General features: G+C 36.7%; 1 protein-coding gene across 5 annotated transcripts in view; it reads left to right on the top strand.

Annotated features, from left to right (window-relative positions):
• Positions 1 to 16,923, top strand: part of MDGA2 (MAM domain containing glycosylphosphatidylinositol anchor 2) — an 891,422-nt gene that overhangs the window by 832,114 nt on the left and 42,385 nt on the right. For all 5 annotated transcript variants that reach the window (XM_008269620.5, XM_089309284.1, XM_089309285.1 and 2 more), the window contains 2 exons: positions 11,899 to 12,076; positions 16,219 to 16,239. In XM_008269620.5, the coding sequence (XP_008267842.3) occupies positions 11,899 to 12,076; positions 16,219 to 16,239 (199 nt within the window). The remainder of the gene's footprint in view (positions 1 to 11,898; positions 12,077 to 16,218; positions 16,240 to 16,923) is intronic.

The raw sequence follows: 16,923 nt of genomic DNA on the forward strand, positions 1-16,923 counted from the left end.
AGAAATGTGTCAGGTGCTGAAATTAATTATTAGGTATTTATCTGTGTCCTGTTGTTTCAACAAAAAGAACCTATTCTTTCATAGACTCAAAAAAGACCACTTAATTTATCTAAATTTGACCTTTGTATGCCCTATCGGTTAATATCAAGTTGTTTAAACTCTACCAAAATATAAGTTTAAACCGTATTATTCAATGTAGCTTGTACAGTCATAATTCATTATTAATGTTATCACTAAGTAACTACATAAATCAGAAAAAATTACATTAATATACATTAAATATTTTAAATATATGAAGTTTTCTCAAGCATTCTCTAAACTAAGTAGCAAAATGTTTCAAATGACAGTGACAGGAAAATTAAGTGTTAGAAATACATTTGCACTTTTTTTTAACTTTTATTTAGCAAATATAAATTTCCAAAGTACAGCTTATGGATTACAATGGCTTCCCCCCCATAACTTCCCTCCCACCTGCAACCCTCCCAACTCCCGCTCCCTCTCCCATTCCATTCACATCAAGATTCATTTTCAATTCTCTTTATATACAGAAGATCTATTTAGTATATATTAAGTAAAGATTTCAACAGCTTGAACCCACACAGAACATAAAGTGTAAAATACTGTTTGAGTACTAGTTATAGCATTAAATCACAATGTACAGCACATTTATGACAGAGATCCTACATGAGGAGTAAGTGCACAGTGACTCCTGTTGTTGACTTAACAAATTGACACTCTTGTTTATGGCATCAGTAATCTCCCTAGGCTCTAGTCATGAGTTGCCAAGGCTATGGAGGCCTTTTGAGTTCGCACTTCGATCTTATTTAGACAAGGTCGTAGTCAAAGTGGAAGTTCAATCCTCCCTTCAGAGAAAGGTACCTCCTTCTTTGATGGCCCGTTCTTTCTACTGGGATCTCACTTGCAGAGATCTTTCATTTAGGTCTTTTTTTTTTTTTTTTTTTTTTTTTTTTTTTATTGCCACAGTGTCTTGGCTTTCCATGCCTAAAATACTCTCGTGGGTGCTTCAGCCAGATCCAAATGCCTTAAGGGCTGATTCTGAGGCCAGAGTTGCACATTGTTTTATCTGTCTTCTGGGATCTTGCATCTCGTCTCTTTCTGTTCACTTTTATTGTTTCCGTTTTTGCAGATATTGTTATCACTAGAAGCAATGTTTCTACATATTTTAGTATAATGTGTTAGAATCTTAAGAATGTGAATGCAACTTAAATTTAATTACCCAGCTACTTTATTGAGTTCTTTGAGATTAAATTAATAACTCTAATGCTTAGATTCTGGCAGAGTAATTATTCAATAATCATTAGCTGTATTTAAAATTATTCGTGGGGGTTGTCAGTTGTCATAGTGGATATAATACTGCTTGGGGCACCAGAAACCAAAGTGTCTGGGTTTGCAACCCAGCTTTGATTCCAATTCCGGCATTTGCTAATGTGCATGTTGGAAGGCAGCAGGTTATGACTCAAGTTCTTGGTTCATGCTATTTATGTGGAAGACCTGGATTGAATTCTGGGCTGCTGGCTTCTGCTGACCCAGCCCCAGCTGGTGTGCTCATTTGCAGAGTGAACCAGCAGATGGAGGATCTCTGTGTTTCCATTTGCCTTTCTCTATCTGCCTTGCAAATAAATAAAAGAAAAAAAAAAAGGAGCAGGGGTACAGTGGATTAGGCTGTTGCTTGGGACACCATGGAGTCTTGCCTCCACATCTGACACAGCTTCCTGCTAATGCTCACCCTGGGAGGCAGCAGGTGATGGTTCAAGTACTTGGGTCTCTACACCAAAATTGGAGATGCTTATGGGATTCCTGGCTCCTGGCTTCAGGCTGACCCAGCCCTGGCTGTTGCAGGCTCTCCCTCCCTCTCCTTGTCTCTCTCTTTCTCTCTCTCCCTTCTTCCCCTCCCTGTTGCTCTTCCTTCAAATAAAAGAAATAAATACAACTAAAAGAAATTAACAATTGTTCATGTCTATAACATTGGAACATAAAGTTATTTCACATAAAATTATTTACTTAATGTTAAACACTGTGTAAAATTCTAGATGTGTATTTCATCCCTGCAGGCATTCCACTCATTGCTATTGCAGAAGCATTCTGTTTCCGGGTAGTAAGGGGTGCCCTTTTGCCCAATGTTCTATTCTTTGTCTTGAATTTTGTGCAACCTCTTCTTTGACTTTATTATATCACCTTTAATGTACTGAGGGAGTTTTCAGTTTGAATATTCTTTTTTTCCTATGTTTTCTTTTTCTTTTAAGATCACTGAGCAAGACTATTTCATTTGGTTATCACAGAAGACTTTGTGCTGTGGGCCTGATTGTAGTTTTCTCTGTCTAAAACATCCCTGAAGTATATTGCAAGGCCTTTCATTCATATACCAGTGATATTTGCCAGAGACTCTTCCTGTAAATTCAGTTCAAGACTCTCCAGACACCACTGGTTCACTGACATAAGAAAGGGAAGCAAACTTATCAAGTTACATAAAAGATTAAGACCCTGAAGCTGGGTTCCCACTTAATACCATCTTTAACTGAATGCAGGGGTGACTTTTTGTTTTAATTTATAATCTAGAAACTATTGCTAAAAGAAATATAGCATAAATAAGAAGTACTTTAGGGAATGATTTTCATAGCCTGCAAAGCTAAACACAGGTCAGCAGTAATTTGCTATGTAAGTTAAAAACTAATTGCAGAGATCAGTTGAGAATTTGAAATATTAACTAATGGATTTTTTTTCTTTCTCATTATTCTCTATAGTAGCTACTCTTTATTATTTAAAATGACAACAGAGGAAGAGAAGGTTTAAGACCTAAGAATGGGAAGGCAAACCCACAAACATGTATTTGCATGAAACAAAAGTGAGACAAATTGAACTTTGGTTAGATTTTCTAAAGTACAACAGAAACGGTAGCCTTGAAGGTGTTCATTTTAAAGCAAGTGGAAGTCATGACCATGGAACTGGGTAGGATGTGATTGAATGAGATAAAAAATGTTGAGTTTCCAAATTCTTGATGTCTGAAAAAAAAATTTGAGAAATCCCCACTGCACAAAGCTCCAGGCTTGGTGAAGGGGTTATTTTAGTGAAAGTGAGGTACAAGCAATACATACTGTATCTATGTATCTATTTCTAAAGAACAGACTTTGGTAGGTGTGGGCTGTCTTCCCATCTTGTACTTGAGGAAGACCAAGACTTGACAAGAACTTGGGGTCCCACCTGAGGAGCTGTTGAGTAACCGCTAGGGTAATTGAGTCAGATTTTCAGGAAATAAGGACTGATCAGTACTGGAGTACCAGGGAGGCAGGCAGGCTTCCAAGGCCCTGAGAGGAAGCAGAGATAATGTGGCTAGACTTTAGGACCTGTGTGTGCTGTAGAACGACTCAGATTTAATAGACTACTGAGCAGAGGTCAAATCACTAAAATAGATACTAGATCTTAGAACAGAATAGGAAAGACCAGATAAAGGTGACTAAGTGAGCCAGTGTCAAAGGAAACAGAAGGAAACCCAATCAAAAAGTAGCCCTTCCATTACCATGGGAGTATGCACCTAAGCTGGGTATGCTTCTGCCTCTGCCTCCACTTAAGTACTTCTCTGCAGTACCTAGTACTGAGAGTGATTGAGTTTTAAACTTGGGTTTAAGTTCAGATTTTGAGGAGCCAGGTTAATAGGCAATCAGGTTGGTCCCAGTGGAAATTTAAGATGCAAAATACTTGCTTTCCCCCAAAGCTACTTTTAGCAAGGCCAAAAGTGCCTGCCCCATTTCTTAATATATTAATTTAATTAATTTCTTAATTTCCAAGTTTACCATGAACATAGCAAGAGAATGATGATCTCATCCTTCTGAGCTCACAGTTTGCTATACAAACAGATCAGGTGTTTTGGTGGGTGTTGTCTTTGCTTGTATATGAATGTCAGTCTGATCATCAAGTTGTTTTTTTTTTTCTTCCACAAAAATGTGCTTAAACACCCCACTACCTCCAGTCCCTTCAGGTTTTGGCTCTTTTGGAACTCCCCTCCAGGCCACTCTGGCAGGAGATCTCCGACTTAAATTAACCTTGCTTTTTTTTTTTTTTTAATTTATTTGAAAGTCAGAGTTACACAGAGAGAGGAGAGGCAGAGAGAGAGAGGTCTTCCATCCAATGGTTCACTCCCCAATTGGCCACAGCTGCCGGAGCTGCACTGATCCGAATCCAGGAGCCAGGAGCTTCTTCCCGGTCTCCCCTGCAGGTGCAGGAGCCCAAGGACTTGGGCCATCTTCCATGCTTTCCCAGGCCATGGCAAAAAGTTGGATCAGAAGAAAAGCAGCCGGGACTAGAACCAGCACCCATATGGGATGCTGGCACCTCAGGCCAGGGCGTTAACCCACTGAGCCACAGCGCCGGACCCATACCTTGCTTTTAAATACATCCTGCTTTTCTCTTTGCCATGTCTGCTTGGAAATTCTTCCATGTGAGACAAAGAACCAAGTCATCTTTTCTCTACCGCCGTTTCACCCATAATAAAATTCTAAATATACAGTGTTTAATTTGAATTCACAAAAATCAGTCTTCTGTCATCAGAAATTAGATAAGTAAAATTTAATTTTAGAAAGATAAGAATATTCCATTTTTGGAAATGTCAAGTTGGTAGTTAAGAATAGTCTTTAATTGCTACTGAATATAGTTTTCTAATGCTCCATATTTTCATGTTGTCACCCTATTCTGATCTCACTAACTGGAATCATAATTTCCAGACAATTTAAACATTTTCAGTTATATATCTTGGTTGCAAGAAAATTATGGCTTATGGTTTCTTCAAATAGTGGAAGTTTCATGTTAGCTGTTTAGACTTACAAAGGGTTGATGTTAGTTGCTGATTGTTCATATCTAACATGAGTTGCATTATTTCCACTGTTGCCACACTATATCTTTGAATTGTGTTTTAAATGTTGATGTCTAAATGCTTTCTAAAATGCCTTTATGTCACAGTATGATGCGTTGTGCATTCACAATCAAAGAAAATAGGTACTTGGAAATGACCTATCATAATGTGTGGCGGTGGAAACGCAGTGAAAAGCAGCTGATGTTGCCCTCATCCCTCTGCAGAGCCACCGAATTTCCAAAGTGAACAGGTATTGATGTCATCTGTCGAGGGATGAGTCGTAAGTCAGCCTGTCAGAGCTTCAGGCTGAATTTCAGGGAGCATTACTTAACTAATGTAGACATAATCATGCAAGCCAGCAAAGACAAATGGCAGACAGAAGCTAGTAAACACCTGTACGTTTAAAAGTACGTCGTCACTGCTGACAGTGCTAATATCATGAACAAAGTATCATACGCAAAATACTCCTATGGACTTGTGAAAAGTAACTCTCATTCAGAATTCATAGACCGTGAAGGAGATAACACGCAAGTGTGTGGTAAGGAGGGAAGAAAGGGTATGTAATTAGCTGGAAAAATGTATGTGATTATGAGTAGAACATAGAAGTAAGGTACATTTAATGCCATATAATTTATTATATCTTACCTTCTAAAAAGTGTTATTAGAACTACAGGGCTGGCTGGTGCCGCGGCTCACTAGGCTAATCCTCTGCCTTGCGGCGCCGGCACACCGGGTTGTAGTCCCGGTCGGGGCGCTGGATTCTGTCCCGGTTGCCCCTCTTCCAGGCCAGCTCTCTGCTGTGGCCAGGGAGTGCAGTGGAGGATGGCCCAGGTGCTTGGGCCCTGCACCCCATGGGAGACCAGGAGAAGCACCTGGCTCCTGCCTTCGGATCAGCGCGGTGTGCTGGCCGCAAGCTTGGCCGCAGCGGCCATTGGAGGGTGAACCAACGGCAAAGGAAAACCTTTCTCTCTCTCTCACTGTCCACTCTGTCAAAAAAAAAAAAAAAAAAAAAAAAAAAAAAAAAAAAAAAACTACAGGGCATCGTGTAATCCACATTATCTTTTATTTTGTGTTGTAAGCAATTTGATTTTAATACATAACAAGTAAGCAAGCTTATGTCCTTTGAAATCTTCTAAGAGTATATGAGTTAGGGTTTGTAATACCTAGAATTTTAACATGAGCTATTATTTTTTCTAGCAAGGTGACTGATAAACATGAATAATAATTTCTCACCGAAGGGGACTACTGATGCCTCCCCCACAGCGTTACATGAACACAGATGGACTGATCTAGGGTACATATGCCTTGAGTCAGTGGATGGATATTTCCCTTCCTCTCTTTTAGGTTCTCATTCCCCCAGTGCTTTTTATTCATTATAGTGCAGAAAAAAGCTCAGAGTCCAAAGGAAATGATGGCAGGACTTCCCTCTTCACATCTCAAAGGCTGCAGAAGCCTTGTGCTTAAAGGAGCTTGTTTGTTCCTTACACATTTTAGAGAAAGAACGTTTTTCATTCTGAGACCTTTTTCATCCATAACCTTTTAATTATTCTCTGTGGTAAAAATAACAAGTAGTGTTTAATGAAAACTCTCATTGTAGGAAAAGTGGGGATTTTTTAGGCTAATCCCTAAATTAAATGAAAGAAACGAATTTCTGGGGAAAAGAAAAACCAAATGAGTTTTTTAAAGTGATGTGAAAATATATGTTAGCACTGACGTCTTTATCTGTGTGCTTATAGATGTGATCTGGAGACTGCCGTCTGCCACGGTGGTTTCTGCTCCACATTACATGAGGCTTTCCTGGGCTTGCTTTCAATCAATAGGAGAATATCACATTTCCTCTTGAGTATATGCAACGATTGTATTTGGTTTTTCGTTTTTCCATTTTGCATAGCTCACTGACAATATAAAATATTACATTGTGTATTCCTCCAACTGTAAATATAATTATTGCTTTTTTAATACACATAAGAACTTACACTCTGGAGTTTGTAATAAGTAACATCAACAGATCTGCTAACTAAAATTACTTGAGTAGAGCAACTCATTATAACAACAGAATATCTACCATCTCTTTCGTGGGATGTACTACGGATATTGAGTGACACTAAAATTACATTAACATCCGGAAAAGCACATCTTCATTAAACTTGTGAGTCTTAAGGTGCTAGTAAAATGTCAATTGTTCTGTACACAGTTTTGTAGGTTTAAACTGCTTTTATCTGCCTGTTGAAATAACAGCACTTTGCCTTTAACCCATACATATAAAAATGTAAAAACTAAAGATAGTGAAATTATTATTTGCTTTAAACTACTTTAGGAATTTAAGCCTCCAGAATTGATAAAAATATTTGTAAAATGTGCTCTGAGCTTTGCATAATTATCCATGAATACTGAATTGTTTCTTTTGGAATTTAGGCTTATATCCTTTCCCAAGGTATCTCTTCTATGCTGTCATAAACATACATGACAGTAAAATCAGTGACTTTATACAATTATCACTGAAATAACTTTGATTTCCTAATGTACCTGTTTGAGGCCAGTAAAATATGCAGTGCATGCTGGAATTTAGCATGTGTATATATATATATATATATATATATATATATATATATACACACACATATATCTTTACCAAGATAATCATGAATGTGAGTATAAAAATTAATAGAAAGTAGTTCTTGCTTACAACCTATATGCAAAAAAGCGGTACTATAGCTCTATCGTAACTAAATATGCAAAGGCTCTGTTCAAAACAATTAAGAAGATAGTAAATTCTTGAGAAGCAAAAAAGAAAGTGACATAAGGAAGAGTCATTTTAGGTGTAATCCAATTCTGGGGCTGCTGCTCTCCAGCTGTTCAAGCTTGGTAAACACATAAACCTTCTGTGCCTCTGTTGTCTCATTTATAAAATAGAGCTAATATTAGTTCTTACATAGTAAGCTTTGTGGTAGATTAAATATAATACTTATGATATATTTAAATCTAGTGCTTGGCATACAGAAGGATTGATAGGTTTTTTAAATTATCTGATCTTAAGAAACAGGTTAAGGAGTTATCAATGTAAAGGTATTAGGAAACCTATGGCATTAATTAGGAGGTGAGACTGAGCTTTGACTCAGCAACTAGAACCCTGGGTTATCTGCTCCTAAATCTGTTTGCGGGATAGGAGTTGATGCTTTTCTTTTAAACTGTGTTTTGCAATCTCACTGAAGCGTAAATTACCTTTTGGTAAGACTTGGAATTCTGGCTTTTTACAAGGTTGTCCAGTAACTATCATGCATACTCAAAAGTAAGAACAACTAATACAGAGTATCAAAAATACCAAAACATGATCTTGGAGACACCGACATTTAGAACTCAGAAGAATGAAGTGCAGTCCAGAAAGTGCATAAAAGTCATCAAAAATGCTGATGTAGGGAGAGCTCTGCTTCAGAAATCAGAAGAAACAAAGTTTAAGAAAGTTCCAAATTTCCTTTCCTTTTTTTTTTTTTTTTTCGGTTAGAGAAAGAGCACCCATCCACTGGTTCACTGCCCAAATCCTACCTAGCTGGAGCTGGACCAACCAAAGGCCAGGAAGTTGGTCTCCCACACGGATGGCAGGGCCCAGCTACCTGAGCATCACCTGCTGCCTGCTGGGGAAGCAGATCCAAGCTAGAATGGGGAGCAGATCCAAGATTCAAAGCAAGGCACTCCAACTATGGGATGTTGGCATTCCAAGTGGGGTCGTCACTGCTAAGTCAAACACCCACCCTTCTGTTATTCACCAGTTTTCTCTTTAAAAAATAATGTAAACAATTTCAGGCATAACAAAACAATGCAATTTGGAAATAGACAACCGATCTTAAGAAGCAAAAATCAACAAATATCATTGGAGTTCTTTGTATGTGCTTTAAAGGTCTTCTCAACACGCCCATGAACAGAATAATGAGAACCTTCACCTTGGTGTTTGTGCCCTTCTGCATTTCTTTATACTGTGAAACCGATCTATGCATCTGTCTCAAAACGTAAATTTTACAATATGTCTGCCGCAAAATTAATTTTAGCCCAATATGGCCTTTTTGAAACTCACCCATGTTGATATGCGTAGCTTAGGTTCTTTCTTTAGGCTGCATTTTATACCTATTTTATGAGGAGTCTACATTTTGATCATTCTACTTCTTTTGATAGATGACTAATAATATTGCTTTATATGCCATGCATACGTTTGTTTCCAAGTACAAGAGTTTACCTGTTCTCATTGTAACTTTTTTTTTTTTTGCCAGTTTGTTATCCATGCTTATAGCAGTGTATATATTCATCAAGGTTATATTTTTGGAAGAGTGTTTCATGACCTCTTGCATTTGGCCTGTCTTTTCAAGATCATTTGCAAATATTAGAATAGTGTCTATACTAGAAGTAAAGTTTGATGTCCAGTAAATAAAGGTGTATCCTTTCTGGGCATTGATTCGGAAGTTTGGTTCCTTTCAAGCAAAAAATACTGGGGCCAACATTGTGGCAGAGTGAGTAAAGCCTCTACCTATGACACTGGCATTCCATATGGGTGCTCCAGCTGCTCCACTTCTGATCCAGCTCCCTGCTAACGGTTTGGGAAAAGCAGCAGAAAATGGCCCAAGAACTTGGGCCTCTGCCTCCCACTTTGGAGACCTGGATGCAGTTCTGGTTTTAGCCTGGCTCCTCCTCTCTGGCCGTTGCAGCCACTTGAACCAGCAGATGTAAGAAAAGTTGATCTCTCCCTCTCTCTCACTTTCAAAGAAATAAATCTTCTTAAAAATTTTAAAATGCTAAAATTTCCTGACCTTGGCCTCCCTCACATATGATGCACAACCAAGGCATGTTGTCTCTTCACCTTGGCACTTCTGTGTTACCTCCATGGGACTTTGAGGGCAAAAGGAAGCAACCTAGCACACAGCTTACGAGGTCTGTCATGTTACAAATCTTTTTCTTTATCCCAGTAGTCTCCAGTCTCCTGCTAGTATGATAATGTCACAAGAAACAACAACATCGATATCAAATATGAAAAGTAGCAGATACCTGCTATGAGGTAGCTATACTGATGACAGATAATAAGGAAGCAGAGCTAGATAAACTATTACATATGTACACCACACACATACAAATACATATATATGAATATAGGAAAAAATAAAAATCACAATTATATGGACTAGAAAAAATAGCTTAAAATAAAACAAAATCCCATGTTATAACAGCAAATATATGAATTACTTATTAACAATCTCATGTATTACATGCATAAATTTAATGAAGACCATGTAAAAGTCTTAAAAAGACATATAGTAAGTCTGAAGTAAATGGGGGGATGAGAAAACCAAACATTTACATGAAGAGGGAGAGGGGAGGAGACACACACACACACACACATACACAGATTGATTTCTTTGTAGCAACCCTAGAGATGTGTTTCATAAAGTGGAATTTTCAACACATGATATTTAGCTTATTTTTTCATTTGTGGTTCTAAAGGAAATTATTTTTTTAAAGATTTGTTTATTTGAAATGCAGAATTACAGAGAGAAAGAGAGATTTGAAAGGCAGAGATAGAGTTCTTCCATCTGCTAGAAGCCCCAGATGGCCGTAACAGTCGGGTCTGGGCTGATCCAAAGCCAGGAGCCAGAAGCTTCTTTCATGTCTCCCATGCACATGCAGGGGCCCAAGTGCTTGACCATCTTTTCCCAGGTGCATTAGCGGGGAGCTGGGTTGGAAGTGAAGCAGATGGGACTTGAACCAGCATCCTTATGGGATGTTGGTGTAGCAGATGGTGGCTTAACCTTCTTCACCACAGTGCTGGCCCCAAGGAAATCATTCTAAAGTACAAGAATTACAAATAAAGTATCCAATAAATACTTGTTGGTTTTTACCTACCAGTTTAATGTAGTTCCTAACTTCTTTACTGTTTTATAGTAAATAGGAGTTGAAGTTGGTCAAATTTTACCTTATTTAAGAGAAATGTATTTTTTTTCTTCTCTTATCAGTTACATACATTAAAATGCTTCCTACTATTAAGTAATTCTTGCATCCTGGTAAGGTAAACCAGCTTGGATATAGTATGGCTGATAAAACCTGGTGAATTTGGTTTTCAGTTATGTAATTTTCTTTTCTAGTGCCATTTATTTTTTTTCTTGGTTGTTTACATTAAAGTTATTTGGAAAGTTAGTTTTCTTACATCTCTGGAAAAATTTATATATTATCAGAATTTGTGCTTTCTGACCATTTTGTCTAACTCTCCCGTAAAGGTGTCTGAGTACTGTGTGTTTTAGTGTGGAAAGTAGTGTGAAGATCCTTCGTCACTTGTTGCAATCAGGTTTTCATCTTCTCCATTCCACTGGCACTCTGTTTCAAGATCTCTGTCAAGCCCAGCCAGCGGCCAATTCCTAGCTGTCCTCTTATTTAACTTTCTAACATCCTTTTTTTGGAACTGCCCTGTGACTACCTAAAATAAAAAGAGTGCCTATACCAACCTCCTCTTTATCACTCTTAATCCCCTTGGCACTTTTTATTTTCCTTTATTGCAATATGAATATTTCAAATCATGTTATAGTATACATTTATTTTATTGTCTTTTTTAATAGACTTAGACATTAAAGACTCAGTTTTCTGTATATTACTAATGCCCTCAATACATACTGACAACTGTTTTACATGTAATACATAGTTTATTAACATAATAAAGATGTTGCAGGTACTCAAGAGTTTAATATGTCATTAATATGTCACTAAGAAGTAGTTAAAGTTACATCTCTCAAAACTTTGATTAGCGGGATTTTGTTTGAACTTTCTGGATGACCTATTAAATTTATTTAATTAACCTCTAATAATTTGGCAGTTTTCTGCAAACATTTGCATGCAAACATCTGTAAAATTGTTGCTTATTATGGGAATTAAACTTTCATAAAATTTATGTAATGCCTTTCAAATGTAATACAATTTAGAGGTTTATTTCATTTTCTTAAAACTCGCTAAGTCCCTCTGAGGTAAACACTTGGAACATTATTATATAATTGTTTTGATTTCAGGCTGGACAGCAGCGATGGTGGGAACAGGAGATTAAAATAAATGGGAATATTCAGAAGGGAGAATTGATTACATATAACTTGACAGAGCTAATTAAACCAGAGGCTTATGAAGTTCGACTGACTCCTCTTACCAAATTTGGTGAAGGAGATTCAACAATTCGTGTGATCAAATATAGTGGTAAGTAGCCTTTTATTTGAAAGCATTTAATCACATGTTAAATATATGTAACATTTATGATGCTACTATCAACCAAATTTAGATAAAAAGTGAAATTCAGATTATTGACTTTCTAGATAATCATCTAAGTAACCAAACAGAAAACTGTCAGAAAACCTTTAGTCACCAAAAATGGTAGTATTTGGTTACAAATGTAGAAATATGCAATAATGATTTCATAGACATTGCACTTCTGTGATAGAAATGTGATCCCAATGCATGATGCAATATTTTTCTGGATTTTGTCTAATTTGTGATGACTTTAAAGTGTATACTATTAAGAAGTTAAGAAATATGATCAAAATCTTTTTTCTGTTTTTAAAATATACACTTATTTTTTAGAGCTATTTTCACTTTATGGAAAATTATTCAGAAAATACAAAATTCCTTCCCCATGCAGTTTCTCCATTATTAATATCTGACATATTGGTACATTTCTTGCAATTGATTCATAAATACCAATGTTATTAGAGTTCATATATTTCATTAGAACTTACTCTTTTTGTTCAGTTACGTAGATTTTGAGAAGCATATGATGTCATTTGTCCACCAGTTAGAATACCGTACAGAAGGTTCACTGACGTGCAGTTCCCCTGCGTTCCACCTGTCTGCTTCTCCTTGCCCTCTCTAGCCCTGACAATCAGTATCTGTAGCTTCTCCTTTTGCAGAGGTTGCATAGCTGGATTTGTACTGCCAGAAGACTTGTTAGCCTTGCTAATTTCAATGCATATCTGGGTTTTCTCCAAGGTGTTTTGGTGGCTTAATGGCTCATTTCTTGTTATTGTTAAATAATATACTGTTGGTAACAATACCACAGTTAGCGTATCCTTTCAGTTTGTGAAGGCCATCAGAGTTGCTGTGTGTATTTTTGTTGATGGTTCTTTTTTTTTCAAGTTACTAGTATTTTTTTTTTTTTTTGCAAGGGAAAGGGTTTATTGGGGAACAACCTACAGACCGGAGTGAAGGGGCGGCGAAGGAAAAAGGGAGAAAGAGAATATAAGAGAGAAACAGAGAGGAGAGGAGCTAGCAAGGAGAGAAGATAGAGCAGAGCAGAGGAGAGAGGAGAGCAGAGCCAAGAGCCTTACTAGTATTTTAAAAGTCGTGTGTGTGTGTGTGTGTGTGTGTATGTGTTGGTCTAGTTTACCTTTATAACCTAGGCATAAAATATTTCTTCACATTTAAGCAAAAATAGAAATTAGCTTAGAAATGTGAGAAAATTACAAGGTGATCTAAAACGTTTATCTAGACTAGTTCGAAGAAAAATAATGGCATTTACTTAAAGGTATGCTATTATTTTTGTGTCTTTTAAAGAGGTGAATATAAATTGATATATTTATGCATTTTAAAACTTTAATGATCATTGACTATCTGTAGAATTTTTCAGTATTAAGGAATCACTAAGAAATATGTCATATTTATTTCATTGCTTCAGTGGGATATCATTCTTTTTAATTATCAGGGCTGTCATTGAAAAGGTAACAAAAGCCTTCATTTTGTTTGCAGTTGAAGGACTCCACTGTCTTACATTAGGTGTAGTTTTCCTACTTCCCAGGGAAACAATGAATAATGTCAGAAGTGAAAAATTAAATGAAACTATTAAGACCAATTAAATTGTATATTCAATGTTCACTGAAGTGTTAGGATATATAATAAAGACTGAGATATTTGTATGAAAACATTAGGATAAAGATATCTCTTCTCAAGTATAGTCCTTCACGAATATGTGGATGTTTTGTATTGGAGTTAAAAATAAACACATAGTAGCAATTGTTATATTGTAATCAGCTTCATGATTCCACTGAGAAGTCTATCTACATTTATTTCGATTCATATATTTTATATATTTTGTTTCATAAATGTTATGAAATTTTTCATGTATTTTACAAACATTTGTTATGTTTTATATTTTTATAGAATATTTGTTACATCCTCTTACATACTATTTTCCTGCTTCTGAGTTAGAAATTGTGGACTATTTGAAGGAGGACATTAGAAACCAGGCATTAATTTTCATTCTTTTAAAAGATGGAAAATACTAGAAAATAGGAAGTTTTGGTATCCTCCAAAGTTAAACAGCTGTGAAATAATATACCTTGACTGGAACTACTGTCCACCCCTCTATTGCAGATGATCTTGACTTCTTTGAGTTTTGGAGGTCCTTATGACTTTCTCTAAAGAGGAATTTTAAAAAATATAGCAGTTCAGGAATTCTTAATAAAAATTCTTAAGCAATAAAGTAAATTTAAAATGTTTTTGGGCTAGCGCCGTGGCTCAATAGGCTATTCCTCTGCCTGCGGCGCCGGCACTCCGTGTTCTAGTCCCATTTGGGGCGCCGGATTCTGTCCTGGTTGCTCCTGTTCCTGTCCAGCTCTCTGCTGTGGCCCGGGAGTTAAGTGCGGGATGGCCCAAGTGCTTGGGCCCTGCACCTGCATGGGAGACCAGGAGGAAGCACCTGGCTCCTGGCTTCAGGTCAGCACGGTGCCCCAGCGGCAGCGGCCATTGGGGGGTTAACCAATGGAAGGAAGGAATACCTTTCTCTCTGTCTCTCTCTCTCACTGTCCACTCTGCCTGTCAAAAAAAAAAAAAAAATAGAAAGAAAGAAATTTATTACTTACAGGTGTGCAAGATGCAAAGTCCAAGATCAAGGAGGGAGCATGGCTGGCTTCCTGCTCTCTCCTGGCTTGCACATTGCAGCCTTCTCACAATGCATCACATGGCACACAAAGAGCTCTTCAGTGTCTCCTCTCCTTACAAGGGCACCAGGATTTGAGTCCCACCCTTAGGATCCCATTTAAGCTCCATTACTTCACTAAAGGCCCTAGCTCCCAGCACAGTCAGACTGGGGACTAGGCATCAACAGAGGTTGCATGTAGGTATGATGTTTCTTAAAACTAAATTTTAATTCGGAGATGCTTACTTCATTGACACATATTTCACAGAAATAACTAAATTTAACTATTTGAGTTTTCAAAATAAAATTTATTAGTATCAGGCAGGAAAAGGAATTGTTTTTAGTTCACTTCAGTGGAACTAGTAAATATACCATTCTTTGTCTATATTACTCATTTCATAATTTACAATCTGAAAGCAAAATCAGAAAAGTAATCAAGGTAATAGCATTTCCTTTGTATATATTGAAATAGTAACTATGATTGAGAAGCTAAATCAGATTGTTAAAATTCATCCCAGTGTGTTAATGCAGTAACTGAATAAGAATATGATTTGTGCAGCTGTTTTTTCCTTCATACTTCATTAGTAACGCACAGGTTAGATAAAGGCAAATAAGAAGTAACAATAAAATGACTAAATAGAGAAAGTTATGAAGGGTAGATTAACTACCTTTTGTAATCTAAGGAGACTACAATAATGCTCTCTTCAACCGGAATGCAATTTTCTCTGAGTGATTAAATACCTAAGTAATACATACACATACCATTTTGTCTCTTAGGTTACATTTATTTCTGTCCATATTTTAGTGAAATTTATTCACTTCTCTTTTGACAGCAGTTAACAGTAATATTGTAAATGCAGTTTTATAACCCAAATGTTTATTTTGTTGCACAAAATGTAAAATGTGTTGCTTATCATTTGAAAACTCACATGCATGCAAGTTGTGTGTGGGGGTGTGTGTGACAAAGTGGGATGGAAGTAGTTATTTGTTTTGGGACACATTACATGGCATGCAAATTATTTTCACATATGCCATGCCATTTTTTCTGAATGTAAGTAACAGCAACAACGTAGTATAAGCTCTGTTGGAATATTGCTTTCTTTCAAATCATCATCAGTTGGCCTACTGTCAGCTTCAGATTTGATTTCTGGGGTTTGTTTAGCACTGCTTAAGATGTAAAAGCCCAGCAATCCATTCTTTTAGAAATGAGCAATTCCCCTATGCTATTTAGCATTGATCCTCTTGGTTCTTTGAGATGGTTATTGTTGAGCTCCAAGGTATACTCTAGAACAAAATGAATTGCAGATATAATTCTCCATGGCCACAGTGGGGATGATCATTTAAGTTTTTGGGAGGAACTATGAGACACTGATTGGACATTTATTTACTTCAAGCATGCTAACATTGTCTTATTTTCTTGCTTTCCTTATAGCTCCTGTAAATCCTCATTTGAGTAAGTATATTTTTACTTTAAAAATGTCACTATCTTTCATAATTAAGAAAAGTAGACAATACATAATAATAATTGTTAATCACAATTATTATTAAATGTAAAACACAATGGTCTAGCCTCAGTAAGATTGGCACTAAATGTGAATTTTAAATTTAAGAGGATATGTGCATGGGACAAGTTATTTAATATTGATAGTTGATGTTTATAAATTTTCCTGAACATGGAAATGTGCAGCCATTTTCCCAATCCGTTTAGTATTTCTATAACTACAGTTTTTTTTTTCTTTTGTGGGATTGCATATCACTTTGAATTTCCATATTCCACTAATGAAACAGTATTATCACTTGAAACAGTATTATCACATGAAACAGTATTATCCAGTGACTACTGGAATGGTTTAACCAAGTGTGTGTGTGTTTCTTTCATACATCTCTACTTTAATCCCAATGTGATTGGTCTGATGTAGGTTACAGATTTTTAAAACTATCAAATTTCAGTGCTTTTGGAAAATTGTCTTTTGCTTTCTGTTGAAGGTTATCAGTGCAAGATGACATAGTAGGTATCTACCAGACATTCCCATGCCCGAAAACTGCCCTATCTCTGGAAAGCCACTCTGAACTAAAATGGACTTACCATGAAAATCCACTCTAAAATGTCAGCGCAGGAGAGCATTTATTTTTATTG

This window comes from Oryctolagus cuniculus, chromosome 12, assembly GCF_051225735.1.
Source record: "Oryctolagus cuniculus isolate XC-2025 breed Fujian yellow rabbit chromosome 12, ASM5122573v1, whole genome shotgun sequence".
Lineage (NCBI taxonomy): Eukaryota > Metazoa > Chordata > Mammalia > Lagomorpha > Leporidae > Oryctolagus > Oryctolagus cuniculus.